Source organism: Penicillium daleae (assembly GCF_028827525.1).
Source record: "Penicillium daleae strain IBT 16125 chromosome Unknown utg000009l_segment0_segment0, whole genome shotgun sequence".
In the NCBI taxonomy this organism is placed as follows: domain Eukaryota; kingdom Fungi; phylum Ascomycota; class Eurotiomycetes; order Eurotiales; family Aspergillaceae; genus Penicillium; species Penicillium daleae.
In genome coordinates this window covers 2,720,954-2,738,484 of record NW_026623157.1, presented here as the reverse complement: position 1 = coordinate 2,738,484, position 17,531 = coordinate 2,720,954, and the positions used below count along the sequence as shown (strand labels likewise).

General features: G+C 52.3%; 8 protein-coding genes across 8 annotated transcripts; 1 reads left to right on the top strand and 7 right to left on the bottom strand.

Moving 5' to 3' along the window:
* Positions 1-268: 268 nt before the first annotated feature.
* Positions 269-2,457, bottom strand: N7458_012140 (uncharacterized protein; the record flags this gene model as incomplete). Its single annotated transcript, XM_056915522.1, has 3 exons — positions 269-960; positions 1,062-1,403; positions 1,467-2,457. 3 exons carry the CDS (start codon positions 2,455-2,457, stop codon positions 269-271), a joined length of 2,025 nt encoding a protein of 674 aa, XP_056760276.1.
* Positions 2,458-3,062: 605 nt separating this feature from the next.
* snf4 (AMP-activated serine/threonine-protein kinase regulatory subunit SNF4) lies at positions 3,063-4,792 on the bottom strand (the record flags this gene model as incomplete). The annotated part of the gene is made up of 6 exons (XM_056915521.1): positions 3,063-3,245; positions 3,311-3,420; positions 3,502-3,858; positions 3,935-4,105; positions 4,202-4,325; positions 4,643-4,792. The coding sequence occupies 6 exons, from the start codon at positions 4,790-4,792 to the stop codon at positions 3,063-3,065; spliced, it is 1,095 nt and encodes a 364-aa protein (XP_056760275.1).
* Positions 4,793-5,174: 382 nt separating this feature from the next.
* On the bottom strand, positions 5,175-6,424 carry N7458_012138 (SRR1 family protein; the record flags this gene model as incomplete). The annotated part of the gene is made up of 3 exons (XM_056915520.1): positions 5,175-5,298; positions 5,366-6,016; positions 6,084-6,424. The coding sequence occupies 3 exons, from the start codon at positions 6,422-6,424 to the stop codon at positions 5,175-5,177; spliced, it is 1,116 nt and encodes a 371-aa protein (XP_056760274.1).
* Positions 6,425-7,067: 643 nt separating this feature from the next.
* N7458_012137 (uncharacterized protein) lies at positions 7,068-9,212 on the bottom strand (the record flags this gene model as incomplete). The annotated part of the gene is made up of 1 exon (XM_056915519.1): positions 7,068-9,212. The coding sequence occupies one exon, from the start codon at positions 9,210-9,212 to the stop codon at positions 7,068-7,070; it is 2,145 nt and encodes a 714-aa protein (XP_056760273.1).
* A 1,457-nt stretch (positions 9,213-10,669) lies between these two features.
* mdv1 (uncharacterized protein) lies at positions 10,670-12,890 on the bottom strand (the record flags this gene model as incomplete). Its single annotated transcript, XM_056915518.1, has 4 exons — positions 10,670-10,945; positions 11,009-12,027; positions 12,105-12,705; positions 12,807-12,890. The coding sequence occupies 4 exons, from the start codon at positions 12,888-12,890 to the stop codon at positions 10,670-10,672; spliced, it is 1,980 nt and encodes a 659-aa protein (XP_056760272.1).
* Positions 12,891-13,484: 594 nt separating this feature from the next.
* On the top strand, positions 13,485-14,545 carry N7458_012135 (chorismate mutase ARO7; the record flags this gene model as incomplete). Its single annotated transcript, XM_056915517.1, has 3 exons — positions 13,485-13,555; positions 13,756-14,407; positions 14,468-14,545. 3 exons carry the CDS (start codon positions 13,485-13,487, stop codon positions 14,543-14,545), a joined length of 801 nt encoding a protein of 266 aa, XP_056760271.1.
* A 172-nt stretch (positions 14,546-14,717) lies between these two features.
* N7458_012134 (protein-transporting protein BCP1) lies at positions 14,718-15,705 on the bottom strand (the record flags this gene model as incomplete). Its single annotated transcript, XM_056915516.1, has 2 exons — positions 14,718-15,290; positions 15,337-15,705. 2 exons carry the CDS (start codon positions 15,703-15,705, stop codon positions 14,718-14,720), a joined length of 942 nt encoding a protein of 313 aa, XP_056760270.1.
* Positions 15,706-16,046: 341 nt separating this feature from the next.
* Positions 16,047-16,778, bottom strand: N7458_012133 (uncharacterized protein; the record flags this gene model as incomplete). Its single annotated transcript, XM_056915515.1, has 1 exon — positions 16,047-16,778. The coding sequence occupies one exon, from the start codon at positions 16,776-16,778 to the stop codon at positions 16,047-16,049; it is 732 nt and encodes a 243-aa protein (XP_056760269.1).
* Positions 16,779-17,531: the final 753 nt, after the last annotated feature.

The window sequence follows — 17,531 nt, the reverse complement described above, 5'->3', positions numbered from 1 at the left end:
ACATACTAGACAAAGCAGGGTTCACCAACACTCTCTTCCCGTCATTCATCCTACTTTCTACAAAAAGACCTCAAAGAGGGAGAATCAAACAACTTCATATGAATAATGACAAGTAAGAGATGAATAGAGGAACAAGCAACGAATTTTAAAAGCCCTTCCACGTCACAATTCGCATACCCATGAAACCCAATTAAATCCTCCAAACTTCATACTTCATACTCAGTCAGGACTCGATGCTCCTCCCTGTTCACTGGTCACTGGTCCCCATTCACCGTAGGAAACCCTGCTTGACCCCCCGACGCAGCACTTGGTTGATCTCGGTCCAGTGCTGGACCAACATGTACACCACACATTCCTCGTCCCTTTCCAGCCACACTGGGGCAGGTCCAGGAGTAGCCTCCGTACTGAGCCCCAGACTGACCCCCGTCCCAGACGCGGTTCCGGTCATCAGCGGTCCAAAGGCCCGCGACAGGCTCTCACGCCTGAAGGGGGGGATCAGATGCTGGGGGGAAGTCACAGAGGCATCATTATCAACCTTGGCCCCAAGCAGTCCATCGAGGAGCCCGAAGATGGCGCAGATCAGGGAGCACCGGATCTGACTGGTCAATGCCACGATGGCGCGGGCGAGGAGGTAATGTTGGAGCTGCAGTGGGACGTCGAGACCGGGGCGGGCGTTGAAATAATGATAGATCCCCCGCAACGCTTCATACAGCCTCGAAGATCCAAGGATTCCTCCGGGCAGTCCAGCCAGAAACGCCTTGAGGGCCCAGCCCAGACTGAGCACGTGAACTGGCGCTTCACGATGCCAGCTGGGCAGGGTAGCCACACGCATGGCCCTTGCGATTCCGTGCTCATCCTTCGCAGCAGAATGAACATGGAATGCAAAGTGGTCGTACAGGCGAGTTGCTTTCTTGAGGTCACCGGGGACAAGGAACAGTTCTTCCGCGCCGATAGTGAAGCCTATATAAGATACCTTCAGTCAGTATGTAATTCTTGCCATGACATCTGAAACAAGGAGAAAAAGAAACCGAAGACAAGATGATAGATCTAGTCGCACTTACAGAATTTCCACAAGTACGTGACCGATGCAACGATGCATGTTGGCAGCTGTAATGCGCATGGGATCACATAATGAGGAATCGTCAGGAAGGTGGATCCTCCTAGGAAACCGAGTCGTTCCAGTGAAAACCCGCGAAGAGAGGTCAGCGGCTCGGGACGATGCTTAAGATTTGCAAATGTCTTGATCCGTCGCAGCTTTGGAAGAGGTGGAGACACAGTGGAGGAGGCTTTTCCCAGTGTCCAGGTTGATTTTGCTGAGCGGAGTCGTCCGAAGAGACCGCGACGGCGCTCGGGAGGGTTGTCAACATCGAGGGTCATTTCCTCTTCAGGTTCCTCCGCAGTGACTGCAGAAGATGGTCAGAATCCAAGTTTATAGGGATATAAAACACACTAGGGCTTGCGCTTACCTTCCTCGGTTGCAAGTTTCTTAATGCCTATCTCAAATGGGAGATTGAACCGACTTGCCCATTTGTTGAAGGATTTCACCGCGTCAGCTGAGTCAAGTCGGCTCATACGACTGGTATCACTAAACTGACGACTGTGAGAGACGAATCTCTCTCTCTCAGAGACCAGGCGGGGTGGTGGAAGATCGTGAGAGTCATGCTGGCTGTCCTCGCTGTACGATTTGATGGAAGCCTGTTGCGATGAACTCTCGGTCTGGCAGTGGGCCTTCGGACCATAAGACACCTCCGACTCTCCCTGGAGGGGGTCGTCACTGTAGTGGGAGGAACTTGGTGCCGGGCAATAGGAGTCTACCATCTTTCCATCTGAAAATGGATCCGAGATCTCGGAGCTTTGCATGTTCTCCCGATCATAGCTTTCCTGGGTCATGTATGCATCCACATTCCAGTTCTCACCCAGGTCTTGCATGGGCAGGGGGATGCGCCGAGAGGTGCGTCGGCAAACAGTGATATCGGTGTGGGCGGATTCTTGAGATTGAACAGTTTGACCGCTCACTTGACAGTTCTGTTCCTGGGACTCGGCCTCACCGGTGAACTCGCCAGAGCCATATGGAAGAGGCTGTCTCTTGATGGGGTCCGTGTTCTGAGCTTCTTCGATATCAAGTAGCTCGGGGTACTCGAAAGCCTGCGAGAGGGAACTCTTCTCAAGAGACTTGTTGGATCGCAAGCGATTCATCAAGCCTCGGAAGCGACTGGAGCCATGCAGGGATTTGGGCGGCTCATTCGAGTCATTGCTCTGGTGGCCAAGTTCGAAGTCAGGCACTTCAGTGACGTGGGCAGTCGGACTGGGAGCATCTGTTGGGTTGCGCTGGAGATGCGCTTCCAGAACGACAGCAGCAGACTGCGAGCGACGAACTCGAGGCCAAGGGCGACGAGAACGAACTGGCGAATCCGCCTCAGACTTGCGGAAACGAAGTAGGGATTGCAAAAGAGGCATTTTGCGCACGTGATGGGATGATGGGATGATGGGATGAGGTGCAGGAGATGGACGAAGTGGAAGTTGGAGAAGGCGAGAGAGGTGATGGGCAAGAGATGTGAGGTTGGGCTGGTTAACGCGGTGGATGCCCGCGAAAAGGAAACCACATTCGGTTCACATGGCGATTATCTGACCGTTGCCTTAGGAGAGGGCCAGTGGCTCTTTCCGTACTTGGAACGTCGAGAGCAAACGTAGAAAGTAAACGAATACACGTACATACAAGGCCAGACCTACATCCAGTATGGGCATTCAGTTTCAGGATGTTCAGACGTACACACAAAATAACAGTCAATGGATTCTATTTCAGACCAACTAACCAGTCTGGTCTCCATAATTGATCAGAGAACCTGTATGTTATCTTTGTACATTCATCAGAGAGTCAACGGTAGATTGAATCAAAGACCAGAATGGGTAGACAAAAGCCCCGTGGGGCCGAGTGGTCAGATACCCGTCAAGGGCCTCCACAAAGGTACGCACAAGAGACATGAAAACGCCAGTACCATGCAATAAATCTGAAAAGGTCATGTATAAGGGGTGGAGAACGGAAGGACTTGCAGCAAACATGATCATACTTCATCATTCTCGCCCTCGAGGAGAATGTAGTGGAGGATATCACTCAATGTCAGCACTCCCTTGAGCTTGAAGTGCTCATCGACAACCACGAGACGGTGGACCCGGGATTTGCGGATAGTGTCGAAGATGGTATCCAGACCATCATTCAACGAGCAAGTGTAGATCCCAGGGAACTCCTAAAGACACAATGAGAATGATTTCACAAAAGGGGGAAAAGCAGACAAGAGTCCATGAAGCATACCGGGGACCGTTTCTTCAGCACCTCTCCAACGGAGAGACTCAGATCATCGTAGACACCACCCCGAATGAGTGCGATGACATCGACAGCTTCAAACACATTGTACACGACACCTATACATCATAACAATCAGCATTGGGAATTGCGTCGGGAGAGGAAAAGCATTGGGAAGATCAATGCGCATATTGACATACCCTCTGAATTCAAAATCGGCACACTAGAAATACTGCGTTCGACCAGAATATGAATCACATCAATGACAGGAGTGTCCATCGACGCCGTGGCGATATTATTGTATGTGCCCAACAGCAACTCCCCCAGTGGACGACGCAATTTCTGCGTATCGGGTACATTGACGGCGACGAATTTGAGGATACGATACTGGGTAATGACGCTGAGGACGTGGGAGCGATCGGTTTGACTGTCATTCGTAACGAGCGGAATACGGCGGGCACGAGACTCGAGCATGCGCCGACAGGCTTCGTAAAGGGGGCGTTCAGGGTCAATCGAGATAGTTTCGGGTGGTGCGACGCCCAATGCCTTTTCCACCTCTGTAGGCATTCCCAGATGGATCAGTATGAAGCCACAAGTGACAGTTTAAATGGCTTGTAAATGAGGAAAGCATACCGCGCAAACTATCCAGTCGGAGTTGGTCAATTTGATCAAGCGCGGCCGGGTTCTGGAAATAGTATTGAATGACGTTGATGTAGTCGGAAGTGGTCAGAAGACCGGCAAACTTGGATGCTTTGGAGTCCCATAACGGGGCTGAAACGATGCCTGTACCTCCCGATCGTTGCCCTAGCGGTCAGTGGGTGTTCTCTTTGTGTCTTGCATGTCCGTTCTCGGCGGGATGATCTGCGTGGGGAACGTGGGGGGGAAGAGAGTGCGACATGCCATTTTGGATGAGAATGTTCAAGCTCTCCTTGACGGAAAGCCCGGTGTCGAAGATGATGAGGCGAAAACTCAAGGGGAGAACGTCGTAACTAGCGCGGACCTTGAGGAAGTTGCGAATGGCACGCTGTTTGACGCTGCGTTAGTCAAGATCTGGATATAGGCCGCTACGAACAAGGGAGCGGTTTGCAATTCCCCGGAGAGTGCCTTCTTTCTCCTCTGCGGTTGATCCCCCTAAGATTCGCCATTTGATAATTTGCTCCCAGGTCCCATTGTCTCCGTCAGATGTTTAGAATCCGAGGGAGGGGGGAGGTTGGATTGCGAACGAATTCCTCCAGGGTTTGCGCATCGGGGATGGAGGGGTGCGCGACAAAAAGCTTCAGTGCGGGGCGGGGATGAGATGGGATGGGAGCACGAAAGAAAAAAATGACATCCAAGACTCACCAGGCCCTGTCGCTCTTCCACATCGATTGGTCTCTCGGGTTGGGAGGCCATTGGAGGGCGAAGGTACGAGGATGGCTGCACGAAAGGCGCGTGACCGAGGGAAGTGAAGGCCGCGGAGAGTTGAGGCCGAGTGTCTTCCGCCTTCGTCATGTTCGTGCAGTGGGGGGTGGGTGGGTCATTTACAGTGGAGGAGGAGGAAATAGAAGGGTGTGAAAGAGAGAGAGTGTGTGTGTGTGAAAGAACAAAGAATAGCAAAAAGGTAGAATGGAGAAACAGGTAAAGAGTAAAGTGTCAAAAATCCTGATCTACAAAATACTCCAAGCTCGACCTTTTTTTTTCCCTTCCCCTCTCTCTGTCTGATACGGATCGATGCTCAACCCAGCCGCATCCTCCTCGTTTTGGCCACTTGTGGGCCTGTGCTGGAGTTCCGGCCCGATTTCCCAGGCCACCAGGCCACCTAATCACCAGTAGACTTGATCGGAATACAAGAACCTTGACAAGAAAAAAACACATGCTACAATTAATCCAAATCTCACCCTCGACACCGTCGAACATACATCACTGACCGGCAAAAGTTGTCATCATCTTCAACACCAAAGTCAAACAGCTCATACTTCTCCAGCATAGCCCGCACCCGAGCAGAATCAGGATCCGTACTATACACCCAAATTAGTACAAAAGAACCACCTCCATGGACCCCAAATCTCAAAGAGAATACCTTACCAAGACATCTTCCCCTCTTCATCACCATCCAGACATCCAACCCGCTCCCAAATAATAACCGCCGGTCGAGCAATATCGGCCACAATCTCCTTAACGGGCACATTAGGGCCCACCGAGAACACAATGGACTCGTCGTCAATTTCCAGCCACGCCCGAGGATCATCAATCACCTCAATCCCATGCTCATTCAGTACCTCTCGATCAACAGACCGATAAGCAGGATCCTGGGCGTAGCACATGACATCCTCCCTCCCGTCTCGATCAGCGAGCCACTTCCGCAGCGTCACCAACAAAGCATGTTGGATATGAGAGCGCGGACGATCATCACAAGCGTATGAAATCGCACCCAACGCCAGAGCCACGATCTTGTTGATTTGATGGGTCGCCACGTGCGTAGTGAGGGTCTGAACGAGTCGCTTAGCGGCCTCGGTGTCTCGCCATTTCTGCAGATGTTCCTGGAATATTTGGGTGACTTGTTCACGAGGCTCCGTTGGCCAGGGATTCACAAGTTCCTTGGTTTTGGCCTTGCGATTGAGAGAAGGGTGTTGGATTGTTATACTGCAGAATGGGGGCCGGTCTTCCCGGATACCTGCCCACCAGAGCTGGTGTTTCAGATGAGCCCGACAGTCGTATGAAAGCACTGGATCGAGTCTGTAGAAATACCATCATATCAGCTCAGGGGGGCATTCAAGCTCAATAGGCCCGGAGCTTGACATACAGGATATACTCTACTTTGACACCGTCTTTGTCAATATCCCCCTTGACATCCCCCGTCTGGCTCTCAAACTCGACCAACGCCCCAGTGATATCTTTGACGTAGATCTTTTCACCACGAGGAGGCTTGTGCTGGCACTGCTCAAAGGCAACCCGAATCATCTCCTTGGAAAAGAACGGGACTCCATCCTGGTAGAGCTGATCGATTCGCGCCTGGGCTTCTTCCATAGTCTTGGATCCATGGCCAGGCGGCTTGGCCCAGCGAAAGTGACACATGAAGTAGTGATCGCTGATATTCACATCCCCACTGTTGATTTCGTAGCTTGGTTGATCTTCGTCGGCCATATTGATTATGTTTTGCAGAGAGTTGTAGAAGGTAGAAAATGATGGTCCCTCAAATCGAGGTCACTGGATGTGTTGTCCACCAGTTGGGCTGGCGGGGGCCTGGTTTGCCGCCGTACTGTACAGCGCTGCAGGACATAATTAGGGCCTCCTATCACATCAGGCGTAACCGGGCTAGTGCGCGCGGCTACGGGGGCTCTTTTCTTTGCTTTTTTTTTCTGGAGCCGCTTTTTGACTGGCCTTGGAACTTTGTCTCCTGCCCTGTTGAGATACCCTGGCTGTGTTTGGTCGTGCCTACAATGTAGATGTACTACTGGTTCCTGGTGGTTCTCGGATCGTGGGTATTAACATCTGAATGAAGATCACATGTATTCCATTTTCAAATGAACCAATTCCTCAAACCCCCCCCCTCTCCATACGCCACCCTGTAGCCATGCAACACGCTAAATGCAAGGTATCACCGCCCACAACAGCAAATGAAGAAAAGAAAAGAAAGAAAAAGCAAACAACATATGCTCCTCCCTAGCCCGGATATAGAAAAACAAGAGTCGCTATGAACCGGCGAAACAAAAAGGCAAAGGAGATACAAACACCAAACAAGACCCAGACAACCAAAATCTATCTATCTATACTCTACCCCTAAACTTTAAAGATGCCCATGGAGCTTGAATCGGTATATGCACGTACGGTTCGAGCCCCAATTCGACGTCATCCGGAACGTGAGCTGATCCACACGAAGATGAGGAATCTCAATGATGCCATCAAATTGGAAGCGCTGTACATTGTCCTCGCCATAGATGTCGTACCTCATCTTGCCGATGCGGTAAAAGTCTCGGCCTAGCGTGAGATCATTCGAGTATTCACTCTCGGGTACGCCTTTATTGGCTATGCGCAGGGTGCTCATCACCACCAGAGGCAGAGTATCCTTGGTCACGGGGACGGTGTTGTCGGCTTTCGTGAGGCCCGACTCTTTTGCTTCTCGTGCCTCGGACCTCCAGGGGTTCAAATGACTCCAAGTGAGGGACGGCTCCGATTCTTCTTCAACCTTTAGTTTCGACGAGGGAAACACGCCATAATGAGCCCAGACTTCAATGTCCTTGGGTGCAGCATATGGATCCAGGGTTGTACCGAAGGGAATGTGTTCAACCACAAACTCTTCAGGGACGATCGGGTGTTGCAGTACGACGCTCAGCTGGGTAACTCCATCGCGAGGGGTCCCGCACCAGCAGTCCCCGGCATCGCTCCAGGGCTCCAGAGCAGTTACGGGAGGGGGCGGGGTCCGAACGCCATACTGGGTCCCAAATACCCATTGGAAAGCTTTCTGGGGCCGTGATAGCTTCTGGCCAGCGGTTGGAGAAGTCCTTTCCACACTCGGATCAACGAGCGCCCCCAGAGCCGGAGACAGAAAATTAATCCTTGGCACTGGCTTAGTAGGCCGGCCAGGGTCAATAATGGCAGTAGTTCGCGGGGATTGAGCAAGTTCTGACCGTAACGAACCGATTTCGCGCGATAGAGACGACACTTGCGAGTTCATGTTCTTTACTTTGTATTGAAGGCCGTGGAAGGCTGCAGAATCGGTCCCATTGGACGAGAAGTCGATTGGAGATCTTCCAAAGGGTACGCACCAGCGAATTCTTGTCAAGGCGTCGGTCTGGAGGTTCTGCAGGATCTCATCCTGGTACAGGAAAGCATAGACAAGAGCCAGGGGAAGAAACAAAATAAGGATGACACGGAGCCACTTGATCCGACGTTTGGGTGTGAAGGGTATATTTGTACGGCTCCCAGGTTGTTGCGATGACATCGCAGTCCAAATCTGCTGAGCCAAACTTTCTCTGCGAGAACCTGCAGTGGAACCCGCCGAGATGGGTCTTGACTCGTATTCTTGTGGGATGATGGTCCGCACAGGCGCGTCCCATTCCACCGACGGCGGTACGGCTTCGGTCTCAAAAACCGGTTGAATCTTTCTCGGTGGTTGAGAGAGCAGCTCCGATTGCTCTTCCTCTTCTTCCAAAATCGTGTCTTGAATCATGGACAAGCCCGAAGGACGCCGAGGAGGCTTGGTAATATTTTGGCCATGTGGTTCTCCACGATATTTGCTTGGTCGAGTGCGTTGCAAGTCGTCTTCGTGAATATCACGCTCTAGATTCCACGACACCTCGGAGGCATTATCGACCGAGCTCTGTCGATCAGGCGTGCTCCGTACAATAGCATCCGTGTTGCGATTTCCACGTCGCTTGAGTGGCGACGGGTAAAGAGGTTCATTTGACGATCCAGACAGTCGGCGTGGTAAAGGCGGGTCAACAGGGGAACTAGAGTCCGTGGAGACTGTTTGTGCGACGGGAGGTGAAAGTGTGACATCGGATCCAGGCGGCGAAGTAGTTGCATCATGTAATGTATGCGTAAGCTGAGTCTGGTCTGGAGTGGGTTGCCGCTTGGTTTTTCGAGGAACGGGGCCCGGATTTTTAGCAGCAGTCTTTCGATAACGAGTCCCCAAGGGCTCAAGGTTGCCATTTGAGATCTTTCTCGAAGGAGGGCTGACCGACCGTTTTTCGGCCATGTCAAGGCCAGCGTTTATTCTTTTAGCCATTCGATTGGCATCCAGCGCTGGCTGCAATGCCATCTTTCGGGGAAGACCTGTCCCTGACGTAGCGCCGTAATTCCACGAGTTTGCAATGGGCACAGCCGGTAAAGTTGGCCCAGGTACAAAGTCCAGCAAGTTCTCAACGCTTTCTTCGTCCTCTGGCTCGCTAGCGTAGCCTTTCTGGCGGCGACGCGTGCCTTTAGGGGCCATCCTAAGCATCAAGGTTAGTTTTGATATGCTCTGAAGGTTTGTAATTTGACATTGAAAAGCATGTGTCTAAGAACAAGAAACCCAAGGAAAATGGTAAGAATCATTGAGCATCTACAGGTAGAGGGACAACATGGGGTGATTCAGAGGGAGTAAAGACCCAGCAAACAGCCTAGCCAGGTCCGGAGAGGAAAACTGATCAGGACAACGGGCGAAGTCCCTCTCTTATGGTTTCTGGCAGTCATATCAAGCCAGATGAGATCCAACGGGCGATACAAAAGCTGTGCTGATTTGGATCAAGTAATAGGATAGGCAGCGGGAATCGTAACAAAGAGAGTTGGTACTCACCAAACAGTGCTGGTTGCAAGAGTAAGCAATGCTGGGAGATTGGATGAGTTTGTGTTTAAATTACACAGTGCACAAAAGTGAATGCACAACTTTTATCTATTGGCCGAGTTAGAATCTATACATCGTCCATTGATGGGGAAAGTATAGCCTCCAGGAGAGCCCCGAATTGCACGCCGGGGAGCCTCAAGGGACCACAGGGATGGCAGTCGGGAGGCGACAGGGAGACAACTCGGTACTTACCAGGAGAACAGAAATATTCCCAAGTTCAATCCAGCATACAGCTGTCAAGGGATATCCCGTGGATATCGTTGATATTCGTAGATCGCAACCCCAAACTTGCAGCGGCGAGACGCGCAGAGACGCGACGGAACGTGACAGCGGCTAGCAGGCCAAAAAAGGTGTGGAGCCCGCGCCAGTAAGAGGCTAAGGATCGCAAGAAGTAACAGAGTTGCTGGATTGCAGTATCTCCAATTTTTTTCACCGTTGCGATCGCAGCAAATATAGGGAGCAGGCGCGAAGGAGAAGTTGTGAGAGGAAGAGTTGGGGTGGAGCGGCGATCGGGTCGAGTTACAGGGAAGAATCTCAGTGGCCTCAACGCGGCAGAGTTGGGCCAAGTCTGTCTTATGAATACTTCTCTTTCATGTCTTTGTTTTCCCACCAGCACTGTATGCTTTCTTCTTAGTTCTTTATTTCTTTGATCTGTAGGCCTCGGGTGGTTGGTCCTGTGCTGCTATTTTTATGTTTCTTTGTGACCAAGGCCCATGTGGTGTCTCACAGATCAGGGCAGCTTGAGCAAACCTCGACTATCGAGTCCTCAGGTGAAAAAAGCCGAAGATTACTAGATTGAGGTCGGAATGAACCATGTTTATATGCAGGGGATAATTCTTTACGTGGTAATAGCAGCGATTGATATCATAGTCCTGCTGCTCCAAGTGCGCCAGCTTGCTACATCCAGACTCTCTCTAGACATGGGGATGAATACTATACAACGGGCGTGGAGGACAAAGAGGAGTGGGAAGCAGAGACAGCCTCCAGCAAGGTGACACAAAGAGGGGATGAAGAAGGAGGAGGGGAGCGGGAAGTATGTGCTATAATCAAAGGGAGTCGCTTCTTTAGCATGTCCAAGCGGCCATGGTACCGTCTTTGCGTCCTTCGACGAGGTAGCCGTCCTTCAGGCGCACCCGCTCAACGGTTGCAGGGAATGGACCTTCGTCGTCGACACCAACACCGGCACCGCAGTCCCAGTGGTGGCCATCAGCCTTGTCGTAGACCTTGACCACGTTATCACCGGCTGCGGCCACAATGCGCTTGGAGTCGAACATCATGCTGGTGATCGGCTTGTCATAGGCATAAGCGTCGTATATGGATCCGGTTCGGAGATCCCAAATCTGTTCCCAAGAGTTAGAATATTCCCCGCTTCTTGATAAATCACGAATAAGACGAAAACTTACCCGAATACTACGGTCCAGACTGCCGGTCACCAAGTGCACGTCATCGAACTGTAAGCAGGTGACAGGCCCCGTGTGGCCGACCAGGCTGCGATGCACCTGGCCACTGCGTAGATCCCACAGGCGGACCATACCGTCTGCAGTACCACAAGCCAAGGCTGCATCGAAGCATTGCACGGCCCCGACAAAGTCGGCCGACGCGTCTGGAAGACGGCCAGACGGGCGCCAGTTGCTATCTCCAGGCATAGAGGAAGATGACTGGGTTGCTGCCCATAGAATGTCTAACGTTTGAACGCAGCGGCCGTTGACCAGATCCCATTGTCGCAGAGTCTTGTCTGCAGATCCCGAGATAAGCGTGTCGCCCTTGAAATGCAAAGCGGTGACTTCGTCAACGTGTGCTTCGAGCGAAAAGACGTGGCAATCCTCTAAATTCGAAGACGGGGCCACGGGCGAGGAGTGATCGGGCCCTTCGTCTAGTCCATCACGTTCATGCTTGTTCAGTCGGTTATCGCGACTGGCGGGTCGAGCACGACTCAGATCCCATAGCCGGACGGAGGCATCCATAGATCCTGTCGCAACGATGTTATCTTCCACTTGTAAGGCGCGGACCGAGGCATGATGTCCCTCCAATAATCCTGAACAGCGGCCAACATTCATATCCCACACCCGCACGGTATCATCCAATGCTGCGCTGACCATAGTACCGAACGGATAGTCAAAGTCAATGGCGGTGACCATATCAGTGTGTGCTTCAATCTCCTTGATCAGAGACCCGGGAGCAAAATGTTCGTGGAGGATCGGCATGGATCGTTTACGGATCGACCGGTGTCGTAAACTTCGAGGGGACGCGGTCGGCAGTTTCTCATATATCGATTCCGACATGAATGAAGCATCCATGGCAGGATCACTAGATGAAGCACTGGTATCGTCCTGAACTTCGGAAGTTTTGGGGGTTTCAACTGCAGATGCTTCGGGGGTCTCCTCTTCCTGGAAATCTTCCAACTTATTATCCAGTTCCGTAACTATAACGCGCGGGTTAGAAGGGGAGTTTCCTTGGTCTTTTCACTTGTCAACAACGCGTCATGTCGCTTCGACCTACTTTCGACTTCCATGGCTGCTTCATCCATTTCCAACCCCGCCAACCGATCAAGTACGATCTGGCGCATTTTGTGCAAATTGGCGATCTTGTTATCAATCTCGTGGATTTCAGCACTGCACATGTTCTTCCGAATGCCCATGAGGTCCAATTTGCGACCCAGCGCGTTTCGTTCCACCCTCAATACCGCAGGGCCCGCGGTCAACGTTCCACCCTTCTCACTATCCTTCAAAGCTTTTTGGGCCTTGGAGCTGCGTCGCCTGTGCTTCTTATGGCCATGCTCCTCTTCGGGGAGGGTCGCCTGGAAGCCCTGGAAGAGGGAATAGGAGCTCGAATCTTCGGGAATGTTGGCGAGAAGGTCATCTGGAAGGGAAGAAAGAGCGCGCGACTGGATCTCAGCGGTCGAGAGCTTAGATCGGACCAGGTCGGTCGGGGTGGTCTTGGTGAGGGAAAAGACCTTCCGTTGCGCCGTCGGCCGGCGCAGCTCGCGGTGGATGTCGGACATGGCATTGTGAAAATGGGTGCTGTGGGACTGGTCGGACGGTCCTATCAAGTGTCCGGCCGTTGAAGTGACCTTGCGCCCAAAGGCCTCAATGTGTCGGGTCTATCATGGAGAGTCAACCTGGTCAGTGGGCGCGATGCCGAGGGATGCCAGGAAGTTGGCCGCGAAACAAGAGAGTGCGAGAATAAAAAAGAAGAGCCTACCGTTAGGCCAGTGCCGAGCAGGCCATCGCCTTCGACAATATCTGAGAGACCAGAAGGCGAGTCATCGCGGCGGTGGTTCTCCATGCCCGGAGATTGTCTTGCGGGGGCTCTCAACCAAGACCCATGCGCGGTTGAAGAGGTGGATGGTTAGCGGCGGGAGTTGGCAACGGAGAGAGAGATAATCGTCATGTGTCCACGCGATGATTTACCGCGTTCCCCGGGTACGCCCTTTGTACGGTACTTTTACGAGCTGAAACCAGGGCCTTGATCCACAAGTCAGCTTCAACCCGATCGTTCTGCAGCCGATGTGAACTAGGACGGTATGCAAGGTGGTGCGCCTATTTGCTGGTCGGTACTTGTACCTGCTGGGTACGGATGATGCTGGTCATTCCCCATGCTCAGCTCGGTACAGGCCGAGTACCGAATACCCGATCGCGGCGCAACAAACAGCATAGCTAAGCTCGCAGCTTCAAGTAGATGGTACAAAGCATTCCTGCATACGATGAAAAGGGAATCTGACTCATCGCCTTCAATGCAAAAAGGCGACATGGCCTCTACACTCCTCCCTCCGTGTCAGCATAAAACCAAACCCCGCAGCGCTAGAGCTCGTCCATCCGAAGAATCGACTCCGACTTCGCAGGCTGGCTTCCTCTTCTTCAACTCACCACACCTCAAGCCATGGACGCTGCCATTGATTTGTCCGATGTCTCCAAGGCATTGGACCTTGCCAACATCCGTTTCCAGCTGATGTGAGTGTTTTTGACTTGTTGGACACGCCTCCGACGGCTGTATGCCTTCTTCTACTGCTGTAGCGATTGCTTCAGCTTGCTCCCCGCACCCCGTCATGATAGAGGCGCGCCACAAAAACCGTCCAGCACCACCAATGTCGAGAATTCCAGCTCCATGCGGAGCTTCTCGGAGAACAATTGCTAACATACCAATCTACCAGTCGCCTGGAAGACACAATTACCTTCCACTTGATCGAACGAGTACAGTTCCCGCTCAACAAGACCATATATGTCCCCGGCGGCGTCAAGATCCCCAACAGCGAGCACAGTCTGATGGACTACATGCTACGTGAACAAGAACGGTTACAGTCGCACGTCCGCCGCTACCAGTCACCCGATGAATACCCCTTCTTCCCCGACGTCCTCGAGGATCCAATCCTCCAGCCGCTGTCGTACCCGCACATCCTGCACGAGAACGACGTGAACGTCAACGACATTATCAAAGAGCGCTATATCAAGGAGATTCTTCCTGCAGTCTGCCCACAGTTTGGTCGGGAGGACCGCGGCGAGACACAGGAGAATTATGGATCGGCCGCGACATGCGATGTGGCCTGCTTGCAGGCGCTCTCGCGTCGCATTCACTTTGGCAAATTCGTGGCCGAGGCCAAGTTCCAGAAAGACCCCGAGACCTTTGTGCGTTTGATTCGTGCTGGTGACCGCGAGGGCATTGATGCCGCTATCACCAATGCTCAGGTTGAGAAGAAGGTCTTGGAGCGTCTGGGTCTCAAGGCGAAGACGTACGGTACCGACCCTGCTTTCCCAGACGAGCAAGGTTCGAAGATCGATATCGATGCCGTGGTGGCCATGTACCAGGTAGGATCACATGGAATGAATAAGGATCTAACGCTACATATTGCTAACTTTGAACTGCAGGAATGTGTGATCCCGCTGACCAAGGTCGTCGAGGTCGAATACCTTATGCAGCGCCTGAAAGGCACTCAATGGGAGTGAAGCGGGCTTGTCATGAAGTTATGAACTTTTTGTTTATTTTGGGACATTTCTATAAAACCAAAACCGCAGACAGACATGCGCGCAGTGGTAGAAACTAAAGCAGAAAAGAAATGGGATAGAAATATTTCGTAAATGGGACATGACTGAAATGACCGGATCGCACAAGTCGGCTTTACATGCCTGGCGATTTCAAGTACTCTGTAAGCGCCTTGACGGTATTCTCAAAGTTGGCGCCATCAATCAAGGTCAAGCTACCCTTGGTACGAATACCCAGCTCCTGGAACGCACGCTTCGAGTCCGCGTGGCCCTCATCTTGCTTATTGGTGTACTCCATCGTTCCCGTGCACAGCGCATTCCGCTCCAACACATCATCCTCGGGATGGAAGAAGAAGCGCTGAGGAGGTTCGCTGCCCTTCTTCTTTTTCTTCTGCGGCCGTGACTCCTCTAGGTCGAGCTTTGACTCGATCTCTTCATAGTTCTTCGAGACAATGAGGTAGTGGGAGAAGTTGTAGGGTTCCTTGTCCTCGATGGCCCAAGCAATCTCCTCCAGGAGCATGTTGTACATGGGCGGGATAACCTCGGCGGGCATGTTGATCATGCGCTCGGTCAAGATGAGGCCGATTGGGGGGACGGGGGTTTGTGAGAGGAGCTCGTTGAGGGGGAGAGGGCGGGGTTGGCGGCGGCTTTGCCCTTGAAGTACTTGATCAAGTCTTGGATGACAGGTTTGTCCTGGTAGTTTGTTAGCCTCCAACAATCATTTATGGTCTGAATCCAAGCTAGTGTGAGCATACCTTGTGCTCCTGCAAGTTCAACACCGACAGAAACGCATACGGATCCGACTCGTTACCGTCCACCTTCACCGTCGAGCCCAGCAGCGGCTGTGAGAGGATCAGATCGGCCAGAGCGGACAGATCAAACATCTGGGCATCATTGTCGAACAATTGGCGGAGCAGGTTCTTGAGGCCGTGGAAATCGACGGCCGGTTGCGGGTCAAACCATTCGAAGTCGACATTGACCATGTCCACGTCCTGGAGGGTGTTAGCAATCGTCCATTGCAGCGCGGTGCGCGGGCTGAGGGATCTCACATCGTCAGAGTCGTCATCGCCGGCCTGTGTGCCGCCCATGGGCACGTCACCGAGGTCCTGCTTGCGTTTCCCCATTATTTTTATAGTTTTTTTTGGGATGCTGCTGGAGGGAGGAGGTGGAAGCCAAGGCGGTTTGTCGGTGCTCGTGCCCCCCGGCCTCTTGCGAACTTTTTTTCTCTTATCGGTTGTTATCGGAGTCCTCGGTCTATGTCCTCTACTTGAGCTCTCATGTTGAGCTCTCATGTTGCAAGGCAATCAATCATTTTCTAATTGATTGGAACAAAAATGCACAGTTCTGGTAATTTTTTAATAAGATTTACCAATTCTGTCTATTTGAGGTACTAGCATTTAATAACAGTTTTGGTTGGTTTCTAGATGTATATCCCAACAATGCTCTGCCTATAGTGGTCAAGCTCCTAAACATCATACTCTACCTGCTCAACAGTAGGCACCTTATTCAACTTGACATCAAAGAACTGCGCCACAAGCTGCACACAATCCCATATAACCTGCACCTCCTCCTTCGGCAATCCCAATCGCCGAGTGCCCCGAATATGCCAGTGCGTCTCATTCGGCAAATTCTGGCTCATAATCCCCGGCAACACAACAAGCTGTGTATCGACATCATCCAACACCTGTCGATCCGACAAAAACAACCCATAAGTAATCTCCTCAGATACCCACGAGAAATCCTTATGCGCAGCAAACAAATTTAACGTGCCGGTGGTATTCCGCGAATACAGCTTCTGCATCCACGCCGCGCCGCGGTCGTGATTGGCCTGGTCGCATTGCCAGCCCTCGCGGGTAAATGTGTAGTCTTTATCTTCTTCGCGCTCGACTTTGCCGATTGATAGGATGGCTTCGATGGGTTTGCAGACGCCCACGATGGGGACGGCTTTGATGAGGGCTTCGCGGAGACGGCGGACAATGGCTTGTCGCGCGGCGGGGGCGGAGTTACCTGGCTGCGAGCAGAGGTGGAGGTAGAGTTGATCGGCGCGCTCGGGGTCGGGACTTGCGGCAATTGTGGTTATGGCGAGGATGTACCATTTATCGCTGCCCAGGGCGGTTGATTGGAAGCGCTTCTCGAGCTCGGCGAAGAGCTGTTGGAAGCGCGGCTGGACTTCTGTTGCGGTGGTGGATGAACTCATTGCTCGGGTTGACTGGTAATGAAGAGCGCGGCGATGGTGGTAGTGGTGAAATGGTGGGTTGTGAGATTGTTGGGAGGTATCTCTAGACCGGGGGCTGAGACCTGAGGAGGATATGCCTGATCTCAGGCATGATCGTCGTGTGTAAGACGAACTCCGATGACCGAAGTGGGTGGGGGACTGCGACGTCCATCCTGTGCAGCGTGGTTGGGAGAGGGTTCTGCAGAGGGCCCTCGTCGGGCTATTGAATGCCATTGAACATCCAAAGGCGTCGAAGTAAGTAGAGGAGAGGCCAATCAAGAGGACAAGAGGGGACAGGTCTCGACCGCCTTGGGCCAGCCCTAGGGAGCTAGCGGTGGGCGGTCCTGGCTAGGGAGAAGATATAGTCTATCACCACGACGACTCTAAGCCCTAACAACAAGGAGAGAACATAATACATACGCCCTTTATGATTGGTAAAGTCGAAGCGAGCCCATTGACCAACAAAGTGAAAGAAGTAAGCGAGTCGACTCAATTCCACGAGGAAACCCGTCCAGGAGAAAGTGGAGTATACAAGTGGAGCATCGATGTAAGCGCTCATGCCGAGCCCGATTGATCTCCCCCCCCCACGATGTCACAACGACCACCTCCTGCCTTGGTTATAGCTCTCGCTGATGCAAACCTGCTCCAAACTCCACAACGATCCATCACGCACACGATCAAACCGCCGTCTCAGAAATAATTATGTTGGCCATTCCGGCCACTCTGGTCTTCGCC